The sequence below is a fragment of the Neoarius graeffei genome, chromosome 8 (assembly GCF_027579695.1).
Source record: "Neoarius graeffei isolate fNeoGra1 chromosome 8, fNeoGra1.pri, whole genome shotgun sequence".
NCBI classification, from domain to species: domain Eukaryota; kingdom Metazoa; phylum Chordata; class Actinopteri; order Siluriformes; family Ariidae; genus Neoarius; species Neoarius graeffei.
In genome coordinates this window covers 93,981,631-93,999,505 of record NC_083576.1, presented here as the reverse complement: position 1 = coordinate 93,999,505, position 17,875 = coordinate 93,981,631, and the positions used below count along the sequence as shown (strand labels likewise).

Below are 17,875 nucleotides of genomic sequence, written 5' to 3'. Positions count from 1 at the left end.
TTTTGTTTGGTACTAACCACTGCGTACAGAGAACACCCCACAGGATGGGCCATTTTGGAGATGCTCAGACCCAGTCATCTCACCGTCACTATTTGGCCTTTGTCAAAGTCACACAGGTCTTTACACTCACCCATTTTTCCTGCTTCCAACACATCAACTTCAAGAACTGACTGTTCTCCTGCTGCCTAATAAACCCCACCCACTGACAGGTGCCACTGTAATGAGATAATTAATGTTATTCACTTTACTTACCAGTGGTCATAATGTTATATATGTTGTATATATAATACATTAATTTCTGGGGGCACCCAGAGGAAACCCATGCAGACACAGGGAGAACAAGCAAACTCCACAAAGGAAGGCCTCCATCAGCCATGAGGTTTGAACCCAGAACTTACTTGCTGTGAGGCAGCAGTGCCACTGTGCAATATTCTTTATGCTATGTGGACACATCCACAAAAAACATTTGCAAGTTAATGAAAAGAATTTTGATTTTGAACCGGTTCACCATTTTGACAACGCACATCTAGTCAGCCGGAAAACACTGGGAGTGATGTCATTGGAGTGAAATATCGGGAAATATGTCGCTCAGATCTGCGATGGATTTCATATAAAAAATGCAAGTTTTTCAACACAAAAAGATAAACTTCATATCTTCAAGCCAATGTGTGATTTTCTTTTGATTATTTTGACACATTCACAAACAAAAAGTCCCCAAATTTATCAAAACAATTAATCAATTTCCTCACGAGTGACAGATAGAGATTGATGTCACGGTTTTGGTTCTCCATGTCCTGGATGGAGCTCGGATGGTATGGCGTGTCATTTTATATAGCTATATTCTCTCCACATTCACTGGATATGAGCAATCGTGCACTCTGATTGGCTACTCTACTACTAGGATACCATGAGTAAAGAAAGACAAAATGGTGGAGTGTGTTACGGAACCAACCGAGGACGAAATAAAAACTCTACTCAAAAACAAAACACAAAAAAATCAACAAAATATGGAATAAAAGTATTTGATGGTAAGAATGTATCTTTTTTTCAAGAATTATTATTATCGCATTTTTCACAAATTGCTCATCATTTCGCTGGTTTGTTTATATTCTAAGCAAAAATAATTTTGTATAAAGTTTTTATTTATCAACTTTGAAAAAAAATAAAAATAAAAATGCTTTATTTCTCAAAATCCAGTGAATGTGGAGAGTTATTCCACTCAATCTTGTCGTACAGGGGTTATAAACGACTGGGTCCTACACCGATAAAAGGAAATATATTTAGTGTATTTTGTGATGCAGTTTATCACACAGTAGTGGCTTCTTCCCATGATGATCCCAACAACCCATAATATACAAATAACAATAAAAATAACAAGTCATTACTGTGAACTGTTTGCTTGTTCGTGTACAAACAGCATGGCGGATTTCCGTCTGCATGAAATGACTTTTATTCTGACAATAAGCAGCAGTTTCCGGTTCGTATCCGGTAATGTTCGTTTTGTATCCGGAACTTGAAGAATCTGATTCAGATTCGTGGTATCGAGAATCAATTCTGAGAGTCGATTTACAAAATACGAAAAAGAAAATACTTTAATAAATATTAAACTGTCAGACTGCTGATGTTTGTGGTGTAAACAGAATCATTTATCAGACAGAATCAGTAGAATTTCTGCCTCGGAACTGTTTGATCTTTATATTGTCGCTTTATATTTCTATCCTGCTTCGGAGTCGACTCCATTTCCCCCAGTATCTCTGTGCAGAGAGTCGACTCTGTGAGGAATCGGCTCATTGGTCGGCCTGCTGTGGCGCTTGAGCTGTGGTTGGTTGGTTGGTTGGGGTGTGAGGGCGCAGTTAGCTCGGCGGCGCGGAGTTTAGTTTAGATTAGTCTAGTTTAGATTAGTTTAGTTTTGGTGACCCTGAGGTTCCGGTCCGTGAGCATGGTGTACACAGCGGGCAGGAGGACGGGCTCAGGATCTCTCAGAAACAATACAGATTCATAAATAACGCTGTTTTTCCGCAACAAAACTGCAGTATTTGAGGTTAGCATTAGCATTAGCTAACGGAGTCGCAGTATAGTTAAAGCTAGCTGTGATATTTGCATGAAGCCAAAGAGAGATTTTTATTCTGGTAAGATCATCAAAATTCACTTTTCCCATTTCTTTTTTTTACTTATTCTAATACTAATTAAAAATTTTCTTTCGACTTTGGTGACTCTTCCTTTATTCGTTTCTTTGTTTGAATTTCATGTCGCTTTCTGTTTAACAAATGAGTTTAAGAAAGAATTACATCAGCACATTTCTTCTAGATAATGAATAATGATAATACAGAACGTATTACATTTAATTCTTCCCTCAGTGCTACACAGGATGTACAAATATATATAAAAAAAAGTAATAATAATTAATAAAAAAAAACAGGAAATGCAGAAGAAAAAAACACTGAAGAAAATGTCCTGTGTCTTACAATAAAGGATGTGTTTATACATTCCCTGATTTTTAAAAGATTTGTCCTTAATCCCCATTAATACAGTTTGCTTGCACAGTTAATTAATCTCCTGTTTCATGAATATTAATATATATCTAATTAACATGGATGTGATGTTACAGCTGTAAGAAATTCTGCTGTTTTTATATTAAATACGGATAAAGTGTTAATTGGTTTATAATCAATGACACAATCTCATGGAATTTAAAATCCTGTAAGGTATTTGCATATGCCCCGCCCATTTCATGAATATTCCGTAAGCACTGTGTATCCATGGTAACATTGTTACGGCCTTTATGGTTTCCCTCAGCAGGTGAACGAGCAGGAAGTGGTGATGGTGATTGACAGGTGTGTGGACAGGTTTCACACTCGCTAATAGGAACTGACCCCTGGAAGCCCCGCCCCTTCCCCTCAGCTCACATTAGTCCGCTCTCTCGACTGATTTTTTCTCAAAGATCTGAAGTAGAGCGCGCGTGAGCATCAGCTCGAGCATCAGCTCAGACTCTCTTTATTTCAGAAGTTTCAGGAGAATCAGTGTGAAATGTGCAGCTTTTAATGTGAAACAAAGTCAATGTGTTTTATTCACAGTGACACTCACGTGCAGCTTCACATCAACAGATTTATCACTAATAATAATAATAATAATAATAATAATAGACTGACAAGGCACTGAGAACTGAACAGACAACAAAGTTCACTGAAAGTGTCAATATTGTATTGTGTAGTTGTGTATTAATTGTGTAGTTATTGTTTAGTGTGTATGTATTAGTAGTGTGTAGTAGTTATTGTGTGTAGTGTGTGTACTTATTGTGTGTAGTGTGTGTAGTTATTGTGTGTAGTGTGAGTAGTTATTGTGTGGTGTGAGTAGTTATTGTGTGTAGTGTGTGTAGTTATTGTGTGTAGTGTGTGTAGTTATTGTGTGTAGTGTGTGTAGTTATTGTGTGTAGTGTGTGTAGTTATTGTGTGTAGTGTGTGTAGTTATTGTGTGGTGTGTGTAGTTATTGTGTGTAGTGTGTAGTTATTGTGTGTAGTGTGTGTAGTTATTGTGTGTGGTATGTAGCTATTGTGTGTGGTGTGTAGTTATTGTGTGTAGTGTGTAGTTATTGTGTGTGTTGTGTAGTTATTGTGTGTGTAGTGTAGTTATTGTGTGTGTAGTTGTTGTGTGTAGTGTGTGTAGTTGTTGTGTGTAGTGTGTGTAGTTGTTGTGTGTAGTGTGTGTAGTTAGTGTGTGTAGTTAGTGTGTGTAGTTAGTGTGTGTAGTTAGTGTGTGTTGTGTAGTTATTGTGTGTGTTGTGTAGTTATTGTGTGTGTTGTGTAGTTATTGTGTGTAGTTGTGTGTAGTTGTTGTGTGTAGTTAGTGTGTAGTTATTGTGTGTATTAGTGTGTGTAGTTATTGTGTGTATTAGTGTGTGTAGTTATTGTGTGTGTAGTTATTGTGTGTATTAGTGTGTGTAGTTATTGTGTGTATTAGTGTGTGTAGTTATTGTGTGTATTAGTGTGTAGTAGTTATTTAGTAGTTATTGTGTAGTATTGTGTAGTAGTTATTGTGTAGTATTGTGTAGTAGTAGTTAGTGTAGTATTAGTAGTGTAGTAGTTATTGTGTAGTTGTTGTGTAGTAGTGTAATAGTTAGTGTTGTAGTTATGGTGTAGTAGTTAGTGTGTTGTAGTACTGTGTAGTAGTTATTGTGTACTTGTGTAGTAGTTGTGTAGTAGTTAGTGTAGTAGTGTAATAGTTATTGTGTTGTAGTTATGGTGTAGTATTGTGTAGTAGTCATTGTGTAGTTATTGTGTACTAGTGTAATTATTGTGTAGTAGTTATTGTGTAATAGTGGGTAATTGTGTAGTAGTGTGAGTAGTTATTGTGTAGTAGTTAGTGTCGTAGTGTTGTAGTTATTGTGTAGTAGTTTGTGTATTGTGTAGTAGTTTGTGTAGTTATTGTGTAGTAGTTGTGTAGTAGTGTAGTAGTTATTGTGTAGTGTTTGTGTGTAGTTATTGTGTAGTGTTTGTGTGTAGTTATTGTGTAGTGTTTGTGTGTAGTTATTGTGTAGTGTTTGTAGTTATTGTGTAGTAGTGTGTGTAGTTATTGTGTAGTGGTGTGTTGTAGTAGTGTGTGTAGTAGTTTGTGTAGTTATTGTGTAGTGTTTGTGTGTAGTTATTGTGTAGTAGTATGTGTTATTGTGTAGTAGTGTAGTAGTTAGTGTAGTAGTGTGTGTACTTATTTTGTAGTGGTGTGTTGTAGTAGTGTGTGTAGTTATTGTGTCGTGTTTGTGTGTAGTTATTGTGTAGTGGTGTATAGTTATTGTGTAGTGTGTATGTATTACTACTGTGTGTAGTTATTGTGTAGTAGTGTGTGTAGTGTGTATGTATTAGTAGTGTGTGTAGTTATTGTGTAGTTTGTGTGTAGTTATTGTGTAGTAGTGTCTGTAGTTATTGTGTAGTGTATGTATTAGTAGTGTGTGTAGTTATTGTGTAGTGGTGTGTTGTAGTGTGTAGTTGTGTAGTGTTTGTGTGTAGTTATTGTGTGGTAGTGTGTAGCAGTGTGTGTAGTGTTTGTGTGTAGTTATTGTGTAGTAGTGTGTAGTTATTGTGTAGCAGTGTGTAGTGTTTGTGTGTAGTTATTGTGTAGTAGTGTGTGTAGTTATTGTGTAGTGGTGTGTGTAGTGTTTTTATGCATAGTTATTGTGTAGTGGTGTGTGTAGTTATTGTGTAGTGTTTTTATGCGTAGTGGTGTGTGTAGTTATTGTGTAGTAGTGTTGTAGTAGTGTGTGTAGTGTGTATGTATTAGTAGTGTGTAGTTATTGTGTAGTTTGTGTGTAGTTATTGTGCAGTGTTTGTGTAGTTATTGTGTAGTAGTGTCTGTAGTTATTGTGTAGTGTATGTATTAGTAGTGTGTGTAGTTATTGTGTAGTGGTGTGTTGTAGTGTGTAGTTGTGTAGTGTTTGTGTGTAGTTATTGTGTAGTGTGTATTGTGTAGCAGTGTGTGTAGTGTTTGTGTGTAGTTATTGTGTAGTAGTGTGTGTAGTTATTGTGTAGTGGTGTGTGTAGTGTTTTTGTGCATAGTTATTGTGTAGTGGTGTGTGTAGTTATTGTGTAGTGTTTTTATGCATAGTTATTGTGTAGTAGTGTGTTGTAGTAGTGTGTGTAGTTATTGTGTAGTAGTGTGTTGTAGTAGTGTGTAGTTGTGTGTGTAGTTGTGTAGTGTTTGTGTGTAGTTATTGTGTAGTAGTGTGTGTAGTTGTGTAGTGTTTTTGTGTGTAGTTATTGTGTAGTAGTGTGTGTAGTTGTGTAGTGTTTGTGTGTAGTTATTGTGTAGTAGTGTGTTGTAGTCGTGTGTGTAGTTATTGTGTAGTATTGTGTAGTGTTTTTGTGTGTAGTTGTTGTGTAGTAGTGTGTGTTGTGTAGTTATTGTGTGTGTGTGTGTGTGTGTGTGTGTGTGTGTGTGTGTGTTGCAGTAGAAGTTACTATAGAAACGATGAGTTAATGTAACCCTGTGATGTGCAGCTGCACTACATTGGAGTCGTATCTCACTGGGCTGCGACTAGTTGGAGACAACAATTGCAGTAAAATATGCGAATATCAATTCGGTGTGATTCCGAGTGAAAATTGTCGCTACCTCTCATATTTTATCACAATCGTTGTGTCTCCAACTTGTCGCAGCCCAGTGAGATACTGGCTTCAGAGCTGCTGTTAGAGAAGTCGTCACCACCTTCTGACCAATCAGAGTCCAGAGCTCAGTGTTGTTTTCCCCACTGTCCACCACTAGAGGGTGCTGTTGCTCAGAACATTAACTTGATATGACACGATGTAAAGAGTTTCCTTGTGGAGAAATGCTTTGAAGTAAAAGTGGGTGTGGGTGTGTCTCCATTTGTCCATCCTGCAGGTTTCAGGGCGTGTGATGGTGACTTCCTCTGATTGACTGCTCCATCATCATCCTCGTGATCATGAACGTCCACCATGTTGTCCTGGTCGTCCTGTGCTGTGTGTGCGTGTGTGTGTGTGACAGCAACAACACAGTGAACGTCGTAGCCACTTCATTAACATCCGACCCTGCAGACTGCGATTTGTCAAAGTGTGAGTTTAGTGTGTGTGTGTGTGTGTTCTTTGTGCACTTTTTTCCACCAGTGTGTAACTGTCATAAACAGCTGGTAATAAACACACACAGTTCCGTCAGAAGTTTACACACAGGGAGGTGAGTGTGATGGTGAGTGTGATGGTGAGTGTGATGGTGAGTGTGATGGTGAGTGTGATGGTGAGTGTGATGCTGAGTGTGATGCTTTCACTGATTTCTTTAGTGCACAAGTTTTAATTTGTTTTGGTTCTAAAATCAACACACAGTCAAAATTATACAGAGAGCCACCTGATATTGAGTTAAATCTCCCTGAGTGAGTTTCTCCTTCACCAGACGCTCCTGATCACCATCAGCGAGCTTCTGCAGAGCTCCGGTTGGATATTTCTCTTCTGTCCTCAGCAGAACAGGTGGAGTTTAATTAAATGTGTGTGTTTTCTGGAACAGACCCAACTTTTAAACACAGTCCACATATTTTGGACAGGGTTGAGCTCAGGAGTTGTTTTTAGGCTGAATGTTCTCCTGCTTTATCCTCCACAACCAGCTCTGATGTGTTTGAGGTCGTTGTCCTGCTGGAACACACAACTGGGTCTGAGGTTCTGCTGAAGAATTCTGAAGTCAGGCTCAAGTATGTTTCCACAGACGCAGATGTGCACTCCGCCTATTGAATACTTGCTTCACCTTCCAGGAGCAGCAGAGGGCGTGGTCTGGAAGACAATCCCCCGAATAAGATCAAAGCAAGGACACAGAAGGCATGGGTGGTAGTTTGCAACTTGAGAGAACAACAGGTTCCTTCATGTTCATTGCTGATGTTGGAAGAAGAAGAATAAGCTAAGAGGAAGAAAAATGTTCTAAACTCGTTTTAAAACTTTCTTCTTCTGTATTTTGCACTTCACCAACTGACCACGCTCAGTTTCACACCGTGTCTGAACTGCATCTGCTGACGTATACTTCAGCCTTTAGTTCTCCTTTATCATGACTTCATCCACTTTGTGCAGTGCATCAGTTTCCCTGGCAGCAGAACAGCCCCAGAGCCTGATGCCGCCACCACCATGCTTCACAGTTAGAACAGTGATCCTCTGTATTTCTGGTCATTGTGGCCAAACAACTCCGTCTTTCTCTCATCTGACCATAAATCTTTCCTCTAGAATGTTTTTCTTTCTCCATGTGATCAGTTGTAAACTTTATTGGAGTTTGAAGGTGTGGCTTTTGGAGCAGGAGCTTCTTTCTTGAACAGCAGCCTGTCAGTCCATGGTGATGTAAAACTCTCTGGACCAGGGGTCACCAAACTTTTTTCTCTGGGGGCCACATTGTCGTTCCTGACTGTGATGGGGGGCCGGGGTTGGGTCAGCTATATCACATAGAATTGTATGACCCAGACAAATATGACCACCAGCAGGCCTCATTGTGTAGTAGAGATTACTCGCCTGGCACAGCCATCCACACTACTATATCCCCACTACTGTATCCCCACTACTGTATCCCCACTACTGTATCCCCACTACTGTATCCCCACTACTGTATCCCCACTACTGTATCCCCACTACTGTATCCCCACTACTGTATCCCCACTACTGCTCTGGACTGTAGTCAGTGTTCCCGAAGCTTCCAGTTCATGGCAGGTCTGTGCCTTGGTGGTTCCTGAGTTGTTTCTGACCAGCGGAACCAGTTTCGTCTTCCAGTAAAGTGGCTTCATCTCCCAATAACTTACACTGATGATGTTGGATTCTGCAGTTGTTTAGAAATGACTTCGAGATGTTCCTGAGTGTAAATCTCTGATTCTCAGATCTGCACTGAGCTCCTGGGACTTTCTCTCTGTACTGTGTGTTGGTCAATCTAATGAGCATCAGTCAAACCCTTTTTCTACTCAATCAAGTTTTTCTGTTAAACATTTGTTGTATTCACTCTGCTACAGAAAAAGAACAGTTCAGTGAAATGACTGAAAGTCCGATATTCCCATCAGGTTCACGTCCCTGTATGTAAACTTCTGACAGAATGGTGAAGTGTTTAACTTCACATGACCCCTTTATAAATCACACTTTAGCTTTAGTCATGTTAAAAATGTGTTGCGTGCGTCTCTAATATAAATTTTATTTATTTAGTTAGTTGGATGTGTTTGGCGTGTGAGAGAGGGAGGGAGAGAGAGATGAAATGGAGTTAAATACTTGTGTGGAATATCAGATGTTCAGAAAAACTCCAGTAAAGAATTTTTTTTTTTTTTTTAAAGCTTCGAGTGCCAACATGTGGTTCAGATTTAAGATGAAAGGGGTGTGTGTGTGTGTGTGTTTGGGTCAGTTGCTGCTAGGCTTTGTTAGGAGAACCTCTTTTTCTAATTAACATTACCAGCAGCGTGTGTTTGTTTATTTTATATAATTTGGGCCACACACATCGTCTTGGCAGTGTGTGTGTGTGTGTGTGTGTGTGTGTGTGAGATTGGGGGGGTGTAAGCAGCACACTTGACCTTAGGAGAACCACAGGATTGAGAGAGTCTTCTCTCTCTCACACACACACACACACACACACACACACACAAAGCAGTGTCCATCTGGAAGTCTGAAATGTTTGGAATTTAAGCTATAAATACACACATCATAGTGCACTCTGGCGCACACTACACACACACACACACGCGCGCGCATTGTATTTTGTAGTGTTTAGCATAACGAATGTGTGTCTGAGCGAAAGAGAGGGAGGCAGATGTGAGGAGAGAGAGAGAGAGATGGATTGATCAGTGCCCGAGACCCAGAGAACCCGAAGCTCAACCTTTAACCCTTTAAACCTCCTGAAGATGAGAAAAGCGATGCGAGGTTTAAAGCCGTGATTAAAGTGGAATTGAAATGGAGTTTTACAGTTCAACTCTATATTAATACATGTATGGATGCAAATGTGTGTATGTATTTTCAGATTACTGATATTCTTTAAATTTATTTATTTATTTTTAAAAGGTAAAATCTAGAAGTTTTATAGAGTCTTTGGTTGTCTTCCTGAGGAAACCCTGAACATCAAAAGACTAGGATTTTTTTAATTTTATTATGCATGCAAATATACACATTTAATTAGACAAAGGCTTATTTGTGTTGTGAAATATTTCACTTTTTCTAAAAAAAAAAAAAAACAATGCATATTTGTAAGGAATATGAGCCATCATGTGGGGGGGATTCTTCTTGTTTTAATCCGGAGTGTGATCACCCACAGTGCAGGGTTTAAGAGCTGGAAATGACTTTATGTACTGATTTTTTTTTTTTCTCCCCTTCTCTCTCTCTCTCTCAGGTCCAAATTCCACGTCCTGTACGCGAGCGTTCTTCTCAGATCAAACGTCCCTGTGCTTTCTCCTGCACTGTGAGAGTAATGAATCGTGTGAACGCTACATATCAGACCTGGGTACGTTCCGTAATCAGACACCATCGGTTTCATAAACACGCCCACTCAGCTGTTCTTCATCCTCTGCTCGTGTTTCAGGAAGTGTAACTGTGATTACTGTGTTGTTGTTGCAGCGCCGGCTCAGGTTCACTCACACTTCTGTTATGTTAATGATGTTTTCCCACTGCAGTACTGGAACTTTCAGCACCAACCACCAATCCAGTACTGAGACTGTGTTTACTGTTTACCTGTTCAGGGGGCGGGGCTAGCAGCTCTGGTTACGAAACCGTCTTGCACAACACACACTACGTTTCTCATGATGGTGAAAGTGTAACATGTTTAGTCTGTGAGCAACATCCTTGTGTGTTTTCATTACGTCATATTCTTAATAATCGATTGAATTCACAATTTAATTACATTTTTATGTTTTTGTTGTTGAAATTTTAATCATCAGTACTTTTTACTTTCATCCTCGTTACCCAGACGTTGGGAACAGTGTTAATCTGAGCACTGCCCTTAACACCAGTATGGTAATACATTACTGTTGCCATGGCAACCCTTCCAAAATGCACAGTAGGTCTAAAATGTACCAGAACCCTGAGTTCCATTGGTTCCTGTTGGAACTGTGTTGTGGGTTTTGGTTTGTTTGTTTGTTTTTTAAACGACTAAGTTCTTGCATGAATTTATAATGGCATGTAAAGAGTATAACACTTCAGGAAAATAAACAACACTTTCTGACCAATCAGAATCCAGAATTCACTAGCGCTGGTGTATATGTCGAAGTGTATAGTTTTTAACTTGTGTGCAAGTTTAATGATCACTGATTGGTTTCATCTCTTAGGAAATAAAACTCAAACTGAAGAACCGAGTCAGAACACCGGCGCAGATCCTCTCCAGCTCCCTTCACCATCTCCAAAAAGCCCTGTTTCTCCGTCACTAACTGCCCCTCCTACCGCCCTGCCTGCCTCCGCTATCCCGTCACCCCGCCCTGTCCCGCTGCCCGGCCCTGAAGCACAGCAGCGTTCAGTGTTCAGTAGTAACACATCACACTCTGGTTTTAGCAGCAACATCAACAGGTCTTCTCAGGATGGAGACCAGGGGCAGGTCCGAAACAATTCCTCACAGAATGAACACCAGGGGCAGCCCCCAGTCAGCCCTTCTACCCCTGCACCAACCTCACCACCGGTTCCTGTAGAATCTGCAAAGGGAGGAAACTTTTCAGTGATTTTTCCCAAAGTTCAAAAGGGAAATGAAGTGAACAAAACTGGCCAAGAAACAACAACAGTGACAACCAGCACCACCTCAGTCAAACCTGCACTTCATACCAACACCACCACCACCACCACCACCACAGTTACCACATCAACCACCACCACATCAACCACCACCACCAATAAAGTTACCCCACCTCCTTCCACCACCCAGACACAACCAACATCTACACCAACACCACCTCCATCCCCTGCTCCTCCATTTTTGCCCTCGGTCACTCCCTCCACCCCTGCACCAGGGCACAATCATTCCACAACAGCCTCAAAGGTCCTGCATGTTACCTCCAATCAGGACAAAGCCATAGCAGAAACACCTGGAGGAGAGCTGAGGAGGAGCATGCTGAGCACCAGCTCGCTGATCGCCGTGCTGATCTTTGGCCTGCTCTTCTTCTTCGTCACGGTCGTCCTCTTCCTCAGACACGCCTACGAGAGCTATAAGAGGAGGGGCTACACACAGATGGACTATCTCATCAATGGCATGTACTCTGACTCAGGGCTCTGACTCTCCTGTGTACCTCGCAATAAGACATTTCAACCCCCTCCCCCACCTAGAGTGTAATCAGTGTCCATTTTAAAGGGAGCTGTGATTTAGAGGACTGAAGTAGATCAAATCAGAGTAACGTTCATCTTTAAAACTGACATGACGAGTTGGAGACGTGACCTAAAGAAAAGTAACACGAAGGGAAAGTGGTGAGCAGAATGACACGGAATTACAGCAGGAACAAAAACTACTTTTAAAAGTGGAAAGAAAAAAGACTCAAAATTAGGCAGAAACAATAAATTATCAATGCAGAAAAGACACAAAGTGCGAAAGGAAATTTTAAAAGTTACCCAAAATAAATAAAATAAGCCACAATCCAATCTGACAGACAGTATGAATAAAAACAGGAAGCAAAATTGAGGGGAAGAAAGGAGACACACAAGTGGAATAAGAAGAAAAAAAGCAGAATGAAAAATGACAAAATAAGCACCGAAAGAAAGAAGTGAAATAAACTAGCAAGTTTGCATTTTGTGTCTTTTTAACACTGCATTAAAATGGAACGGAGAAAACGACTCAGTGGAAGTGAGAGACGCGAGCTCAGGGATGAGCCCAGATGAACAGATACGCTGAGGAAAGATTTGATTTAAAGACAAACGTCTGCTTCAGTCCTCAAAATTCACCGAGATTAAAAATGTGCAGGTTTAATATTTAGTGTTTGCAAAAGTGGAATAAATTCTGGACCGTTTCAGCAAATGTACGGCTTTTTTTTTTTATTGTATTTTTTTTTTCTCTATGCAGATGAGGCTTTGATGTAAATCTTGTCTTTAATCCTCTGAAGTAACGTCATGTTAAGGACCTGATGGTGCAATATAGATGGTTTTCTTTATTTCTTGTTTTGTCTTCCAGTAATATTCCGTGTATAATGAGCAACTAACAGTCAGGTTGCACTAGTTGCCTTTTGCGATGTTTGAGTCCGTTATTAATTGATGCCTTTATTTCATGATGTGTTTTTCTGTTCTTCGGATTTGGAACGATGCCAAATCACAGCCACTGAGGCACTGAAGCACATTAATGAGAAGCCAATGGAAGTGTAGAGCCATCGCCCACTTTCTGTCCAGGGAAGTCGGATTCCTCCTCTTATTATTATTCTTTCTTTACTTTTTTTTTTACTGCAGAGTTGAACAGGACCGAACGCAGGATGCAGGCGAAGTTTGTTTGTGCCAATAAAAATCCCATAATGTAATAATGCACTTTTGAAAATGATTGTTTACTTTGAAAAAAATATATAAGGAATAAACAGAACAAATGAATTGTGTGTTTTATCTTTCACTGATTTAAATAAAAGCAGGATTCATACACGGTATGTCTGAGATTTTACAGCACAGAAAATCTGCTTAAATTATTTTATATGTAGTTAAATCTGTTCCATTTACTGGGTCACATGTTGAGCTGGCATCGCTGCACACACACTGATTTGTAAAAAATGTACATTTATACAAAAATTACTTGAAAACAAAAAAATTCTGTTAATAGCAACTTTTACAACCTCAAGTCAGTAACAGTTGGGACAGTGTGTTGAGTTGGAATTAAAACTGAAAACAGTGAATTATAAATAATCTGTGACCTGTATTTATGTTGTGGGAGTTAAGGGAACGGCCCTCTCCTGGTTCAGCTCTTATTTCAAATCAAATCAAGTTTATTTGTACAGCGCTTTTAACAATAAACATTGTCGCGAAGCAGCTTTACAGAATTTGAACGACTTAAAACATGAGCTAATTTTATCCCTAATCTATCCCCAATGATGATGCCTGTGGCGACGGTGGCAAGGAAAAACTCCCTCAGACGACATGAGGAAGAAACCTCGAGAGGAACCAGACTCAAAAGGGAACCCATCCTCATTTGGGCAACAACAGACAGCCTGACTATAATATTAACAGTTTTAACAGGTATAACCCTCAACTGTCCTCATGGGGCCGTCCTTCACAGGAGCGGTGCGATAAAACTCCGACCAGACACAGGACACCAGGATGGATCAAGCAGGTCCGAGGGGCAGAAGAGGCCAGCATCTCAATCCCAGGATCAACATGTAACTCAGAGGGACAGATGGGGGGGGGGGGGGAGAGAGAAAGAAAACATGTTGTTAGGTATGCCCTAAAAATGACAAGTATTAAATCTGTGTGGTAGGCTCGCAGAGACGAGAGTCTTTACATCAGGCATAACACACAACAATGGCATGTTAATATGGTAAAAGAATATATCATGACCTGCTCTGGCTGGATGCTTGATTGGGTGATGGGAGCACACTCCTCAGCAATGATGAGATGCAGATGGGACCCTTAGGGCTGGCCAAGACAATTCAGTTACATTTCACCGGGTCTGGGACATGCGACAGAATGTCTGACGGCCGATTCCCTGCAGGCTACGATAGCCAGTCGAGGTCCCCACCATCTCCACCAAAAGATTTCCTGTTGACTCCATGTAACTCAGAGGGACAGATTTGGGGTGGGGGGGAGGGAAAGAAAACACAGGTGGTTAGGTATGCCCAATGTCACCTGAATAAGTAGGAACAGTATACATATTGCACCGAGTACAAGCAGGGACTCCGGCAACTAACTATGACAGCATAACTAAAAGGAGAGAGCCAGAAGGTAACACAGGCATGAGGGGCCCCGGGACATAAAGCAGCAGCCACTACACTGTCAACAAACTCGAGTGAGCAAGCGAGTGGGGACTGACAGCATCCATACATCCCAGTTTACCAAAACACTCTGTCTGAGGATCCTCCAGATCTACTCCTTTACCTCATAAACACCATTAACACAAGGCTTGACTAAACAGATATGTTTTCAGCCTAGACTTAAATGCTGAGACTGTGGAGGGATCAGATCTGAGGTCAGATCACTCCGAGGTCTTTTATTTAACTGATCGCTATCAGTATGTTGATGTAAATGGTGATATTTCTAGACATACGGAGGTAAAGTTTGGTGTTCCACAAGGTTCTGTCTTGGGTCCACTGCTTTTTTCTTTATATATGTTCCCTCTGGGCGATATTATTCGTAAACATTGTATTAGTTTCCACTGTTATGCTGATGACACACAGTTGTACGTTTCTGCAAAACCTGATGAGAGACACCAGCTTAATAGAATTGAGGAATGTGTGAAGGACATTAGACACTGGATGCTTATTAACTTCCTTCTGCTTAACTCTGACAAGACTGAAGTACTTGTACTCGGACCACATGCAGCTAGAAGTAAGTTTTCTGATTCCACAGTGACTCTGGATGGCCTTTCTGTTTCTTCACGTGCAGCAGTAAAAGACCTCGGAGTGATTATTGACCCCAGTCTTTCATTCGAAACTCACATTGATAACATCACCCGGATAGCTTTCTTTCATCTCAGAAATATTGCTAAGATAAGAAATTTAATGTCACTACATGACGCGGAAAAACTAGTCCATGCTTTTGTTCCCTCCAGGTTGGATTATTGTAATGCCTTACTGTCTGGATGTTCCAATAAGTGCATAAACAAGCTCCAGTTAGTTCAAAATGCAGCAGCAAGAGTCCTTACTAGAACTAGGAAATTTGACCCCATCACGCCTGTCTTATCCACACTGCATTGGCTCCCAATCAGATTTCGTATTGATTATAAAATACTACTATTGACCTTTAAAGCACTGAATGGTCTCGCACCACAGTACCTGAGTGAACTTCTGCTCCTCTATGACCCGCCACGCCTACTTAGATCAAAAGGTGCAGGCTATCTGCTGGTACCTCGTATAGTGAAGGCTACATCAGGGGGCGGAGCCTTTTCTTACAAAGCCCCACTGTTATGGAACAGCCTTCCAAGTAGTGTTCGGGAATCAGACACAGTCTCAGTGTTTAAGTCTCGGCTGAAAACATCTCTGTTTAGTCAAGCCTTGTGTTAATGGTGTTTATGAGGTAAAGGTGTAGATCTGGAGGATCCTCAGACAGAGTGTTTTGGTAAACTGGGATGTATGGATGCTGTCAGTCCCCACTCGCTTGCTCACTCGAGTTTGTTGACGGTGTAGTGGCTGCTGCTTTATGTCCCGGGGCCCCTCATGCCTGTGTTACCTTCTGGCTCTCCCCTTTTAGTTATGCTGTCATAGTGAGTTGCCGGAGTCCCTGCTTGTGCTCAGTGCAATATGTATACTGTTCCTACTTATTCAGGTGACATTGGGCGTACCTAACCACCTGTGTTTTCTCTCTTCTTCTCTCCCCCTGTCCCTCTGAGTAACATGTCGGTCCTGGGATGGAGATACTGACCTCTTCTGCTCCTCGGACCTGCCTGATCCATCCTGGTGCCCTGTGTCTAGTTGGAGTCTCATCGCATCGCTCCTGTGGAGGACGGCCCCATGTGGACAGTTGGGGGTCGTGCCTGGAGGACGCTCTGGACTCTTGCAGTGGTGCTTTTGTGGCTGGGGACTGCAGTTGTTGTGAACGGTTTTGCGCTCGGGTTTCCATCGGTGGGAGGTTTATAGCATCAACGAAGCTGACTTTGTTAGGACTGTTAATGTTATAGTCATGTTGTCTCTGTTGCCCAAATGAGGATGGGTTCCCTTTTGAGTCTGGTTCCTCTCGAGGTTTCTTCCTCATGTCGTCTGAGGGAGTTTTTCCTTGCCACCGTCGCCACAGGCTTCATCATTGGGGATAGATTAGGGATAAAATTAGCTCATGGTTTAAGTCATTCAAATTCTGTAAAGCTGCTTTGGGACAATGTTTATTGTTAAAAACGCGATACAAATAAACTTGACTTGACTATTTCACTCAGAACAACACCACAGCGCATTATTTGATGTATTATCTAATGATTTTTTTCCAAAATAAACACATTTCCATAAAGTTGTGATAGTAAATCATTTCCCACTTTATAATGTTTATAATGTTCCCGGGGTGGCACGGTGGTGTAGTGGTTAGCGCTGTTGCCTCACAGCAAGAAGGTTCTGGTTAGTTATAAATGCTGAGCATGCAAATCAGTCACATTAACTTAACATAGGATAATTAAATACAGCTAACATAAAAATCCTCCATATTCATCTCATCTCATTATCTCTAGCCGCTTTATCCTTCTACAGGGTCGCAGGCAAGCTGGAGCCTATCCCAACTGACTATGGGTGAAAGGCGGGGTTCACCCTGGACAAGTCGCCAGGTCATCACAGGGCTGACACATAGACACAGACAACCATTCACACTCACATTCACACCTACGCTCAATTTAGAGTCACCAGTTAACCTAACCTGCATGTCTTTGGACTGTGGGGGAAACCGGAGCACCCGGAGGAAACCCACGCGGACACGGGGAGAACATGCAAACTCCACACAGAAAGGCCCTCGCCGGCCCCGGGGCTCGAACCCAGGACCTTCTTGCTGTGAGGCGACAGCGCTAACCACTACACCACCGTGCTGCCCCATCCTCCATATTAGCAAATAAAACATGTTTTATTGACAAAAAAAAATCTTTAACATGAATAAATCATGTTTGTTAAACATGACAAAAGTTGGTACATTGAACATGACTAAATTTGGTCAAGTGAACATGATTTTAATGTGTGCAACCGATTTGTTATAGCTCTCTGACTCAGTGGCGGCTCCTGAATTTTTTTTCAGGGGGGGCAGTTTTCCCGCCGTTATGTCTACATGGACCATAAATGTCCACAGGACTGGAGTAAATTGACCTAGGTAGCAAATCAATTGGCCGAACTTGTTTTTGCCTGGTAAATTCAGATATCAATATAGACAATATCTCTTCTCTCCACTAGGTGGCAACACTGAACAAGTTAAAGGTGGCAAACTAAGGTAGCCTAGTAAACTAGACCCACCCGCCTAGTGGCCAAAAATATTTTTGCCTACGAGTGGCAAATATTCACATTTAGTCTGGCTTGCCAGGCTAAAACTAAGGAAGATTCATTGTGAAGCCTTCAAACCAAAACATTTGGCATCACAATCAATTAATATTACATTACTCATTTATTTTCTCATATTATTCCAGTATTCTATAATAAGTAGACACAAATTCTTAATTATAAACATATTCTAATTTCTTCATTCTAAAGAATGCAATTAAAGTGGCAGGATATAAATCCAAAACAAGTGTTTATTTAAGTTTTGAAAAAGATGAAGAAAAGCATAACCATCAAACAAACATGTGCAGCTTAATTATGTGTTTTTTTTATATGGAATTGCACCATTTTAAC

The 17,875-nt window shown here is 40.8% G+C and overlaps 1 protein-coding gene across 2 annotated transcripts; it reads left to right on the top strand.

The window, feature by feature from the left end:
* Positions 1 to 1,817: 1,817 nt before the first annotated feature.
* wu:fa25f02 (uncharacterized) lies at positions 1,818 to 12,974 on the top strand. Of its 2 annotated transcripts, XM_060928537.1 has the most exons (5): positions 1,818 to 2,129; positions 2,797 to 2,834; positions 6,367 to 6,557; positions 9,823 to 9,933; positions 10,754 to 12,974. In XM_060928537.1, the coding sequence occupies exons 3-5, from the start codon at positions 6,428 to 6,430 to the stop codon at positions 11,683 to 11,685; spliced, it is 1,173 nt and encodes a 390-aa protein (XP_060784520.1). In that variant the 5' UTR covers positions 1,818 to 2,129; positions 2,797 to 2,834; positions 6,367 to 6,427; the 3' UTR covers positions 11,686 to 12,974. The 2 variants fall into 2 exon arrangements, with proteins under 2 accessions (XP_060784520.1, XP_060784519.1); XM_060928536.1 differs by lacking the exon at positions 2,797 to 2,834.
* The last annotated feature ends 4,901 nt before the right edge of the window (positions 12,975 to 17,875 follow it).

Coding starts and splice junctions, on each gene's coding strand:
- wu:fa25f02 (XM_060928536.1), top strand. CDS start 6,428: ATGAACGTCCACCATGTTGTCCTGGTCGTCCTGTGCTGTGTGTGCGTG. Junction 6,558..9,822: donor AGACTGCGATTTGTCAAAGT/GTGAGTTTAGTG, acceptor TCTCTCTCTCAG/GTCCAAATTCCACGTCCTGT. Junction 9,934..10,753: donor ACGCTACATATCAGACCTGG/GTACGTTCCGTA, acceptor TTCATCTCTTAG/GAAATAAAACTCAAACTGAA.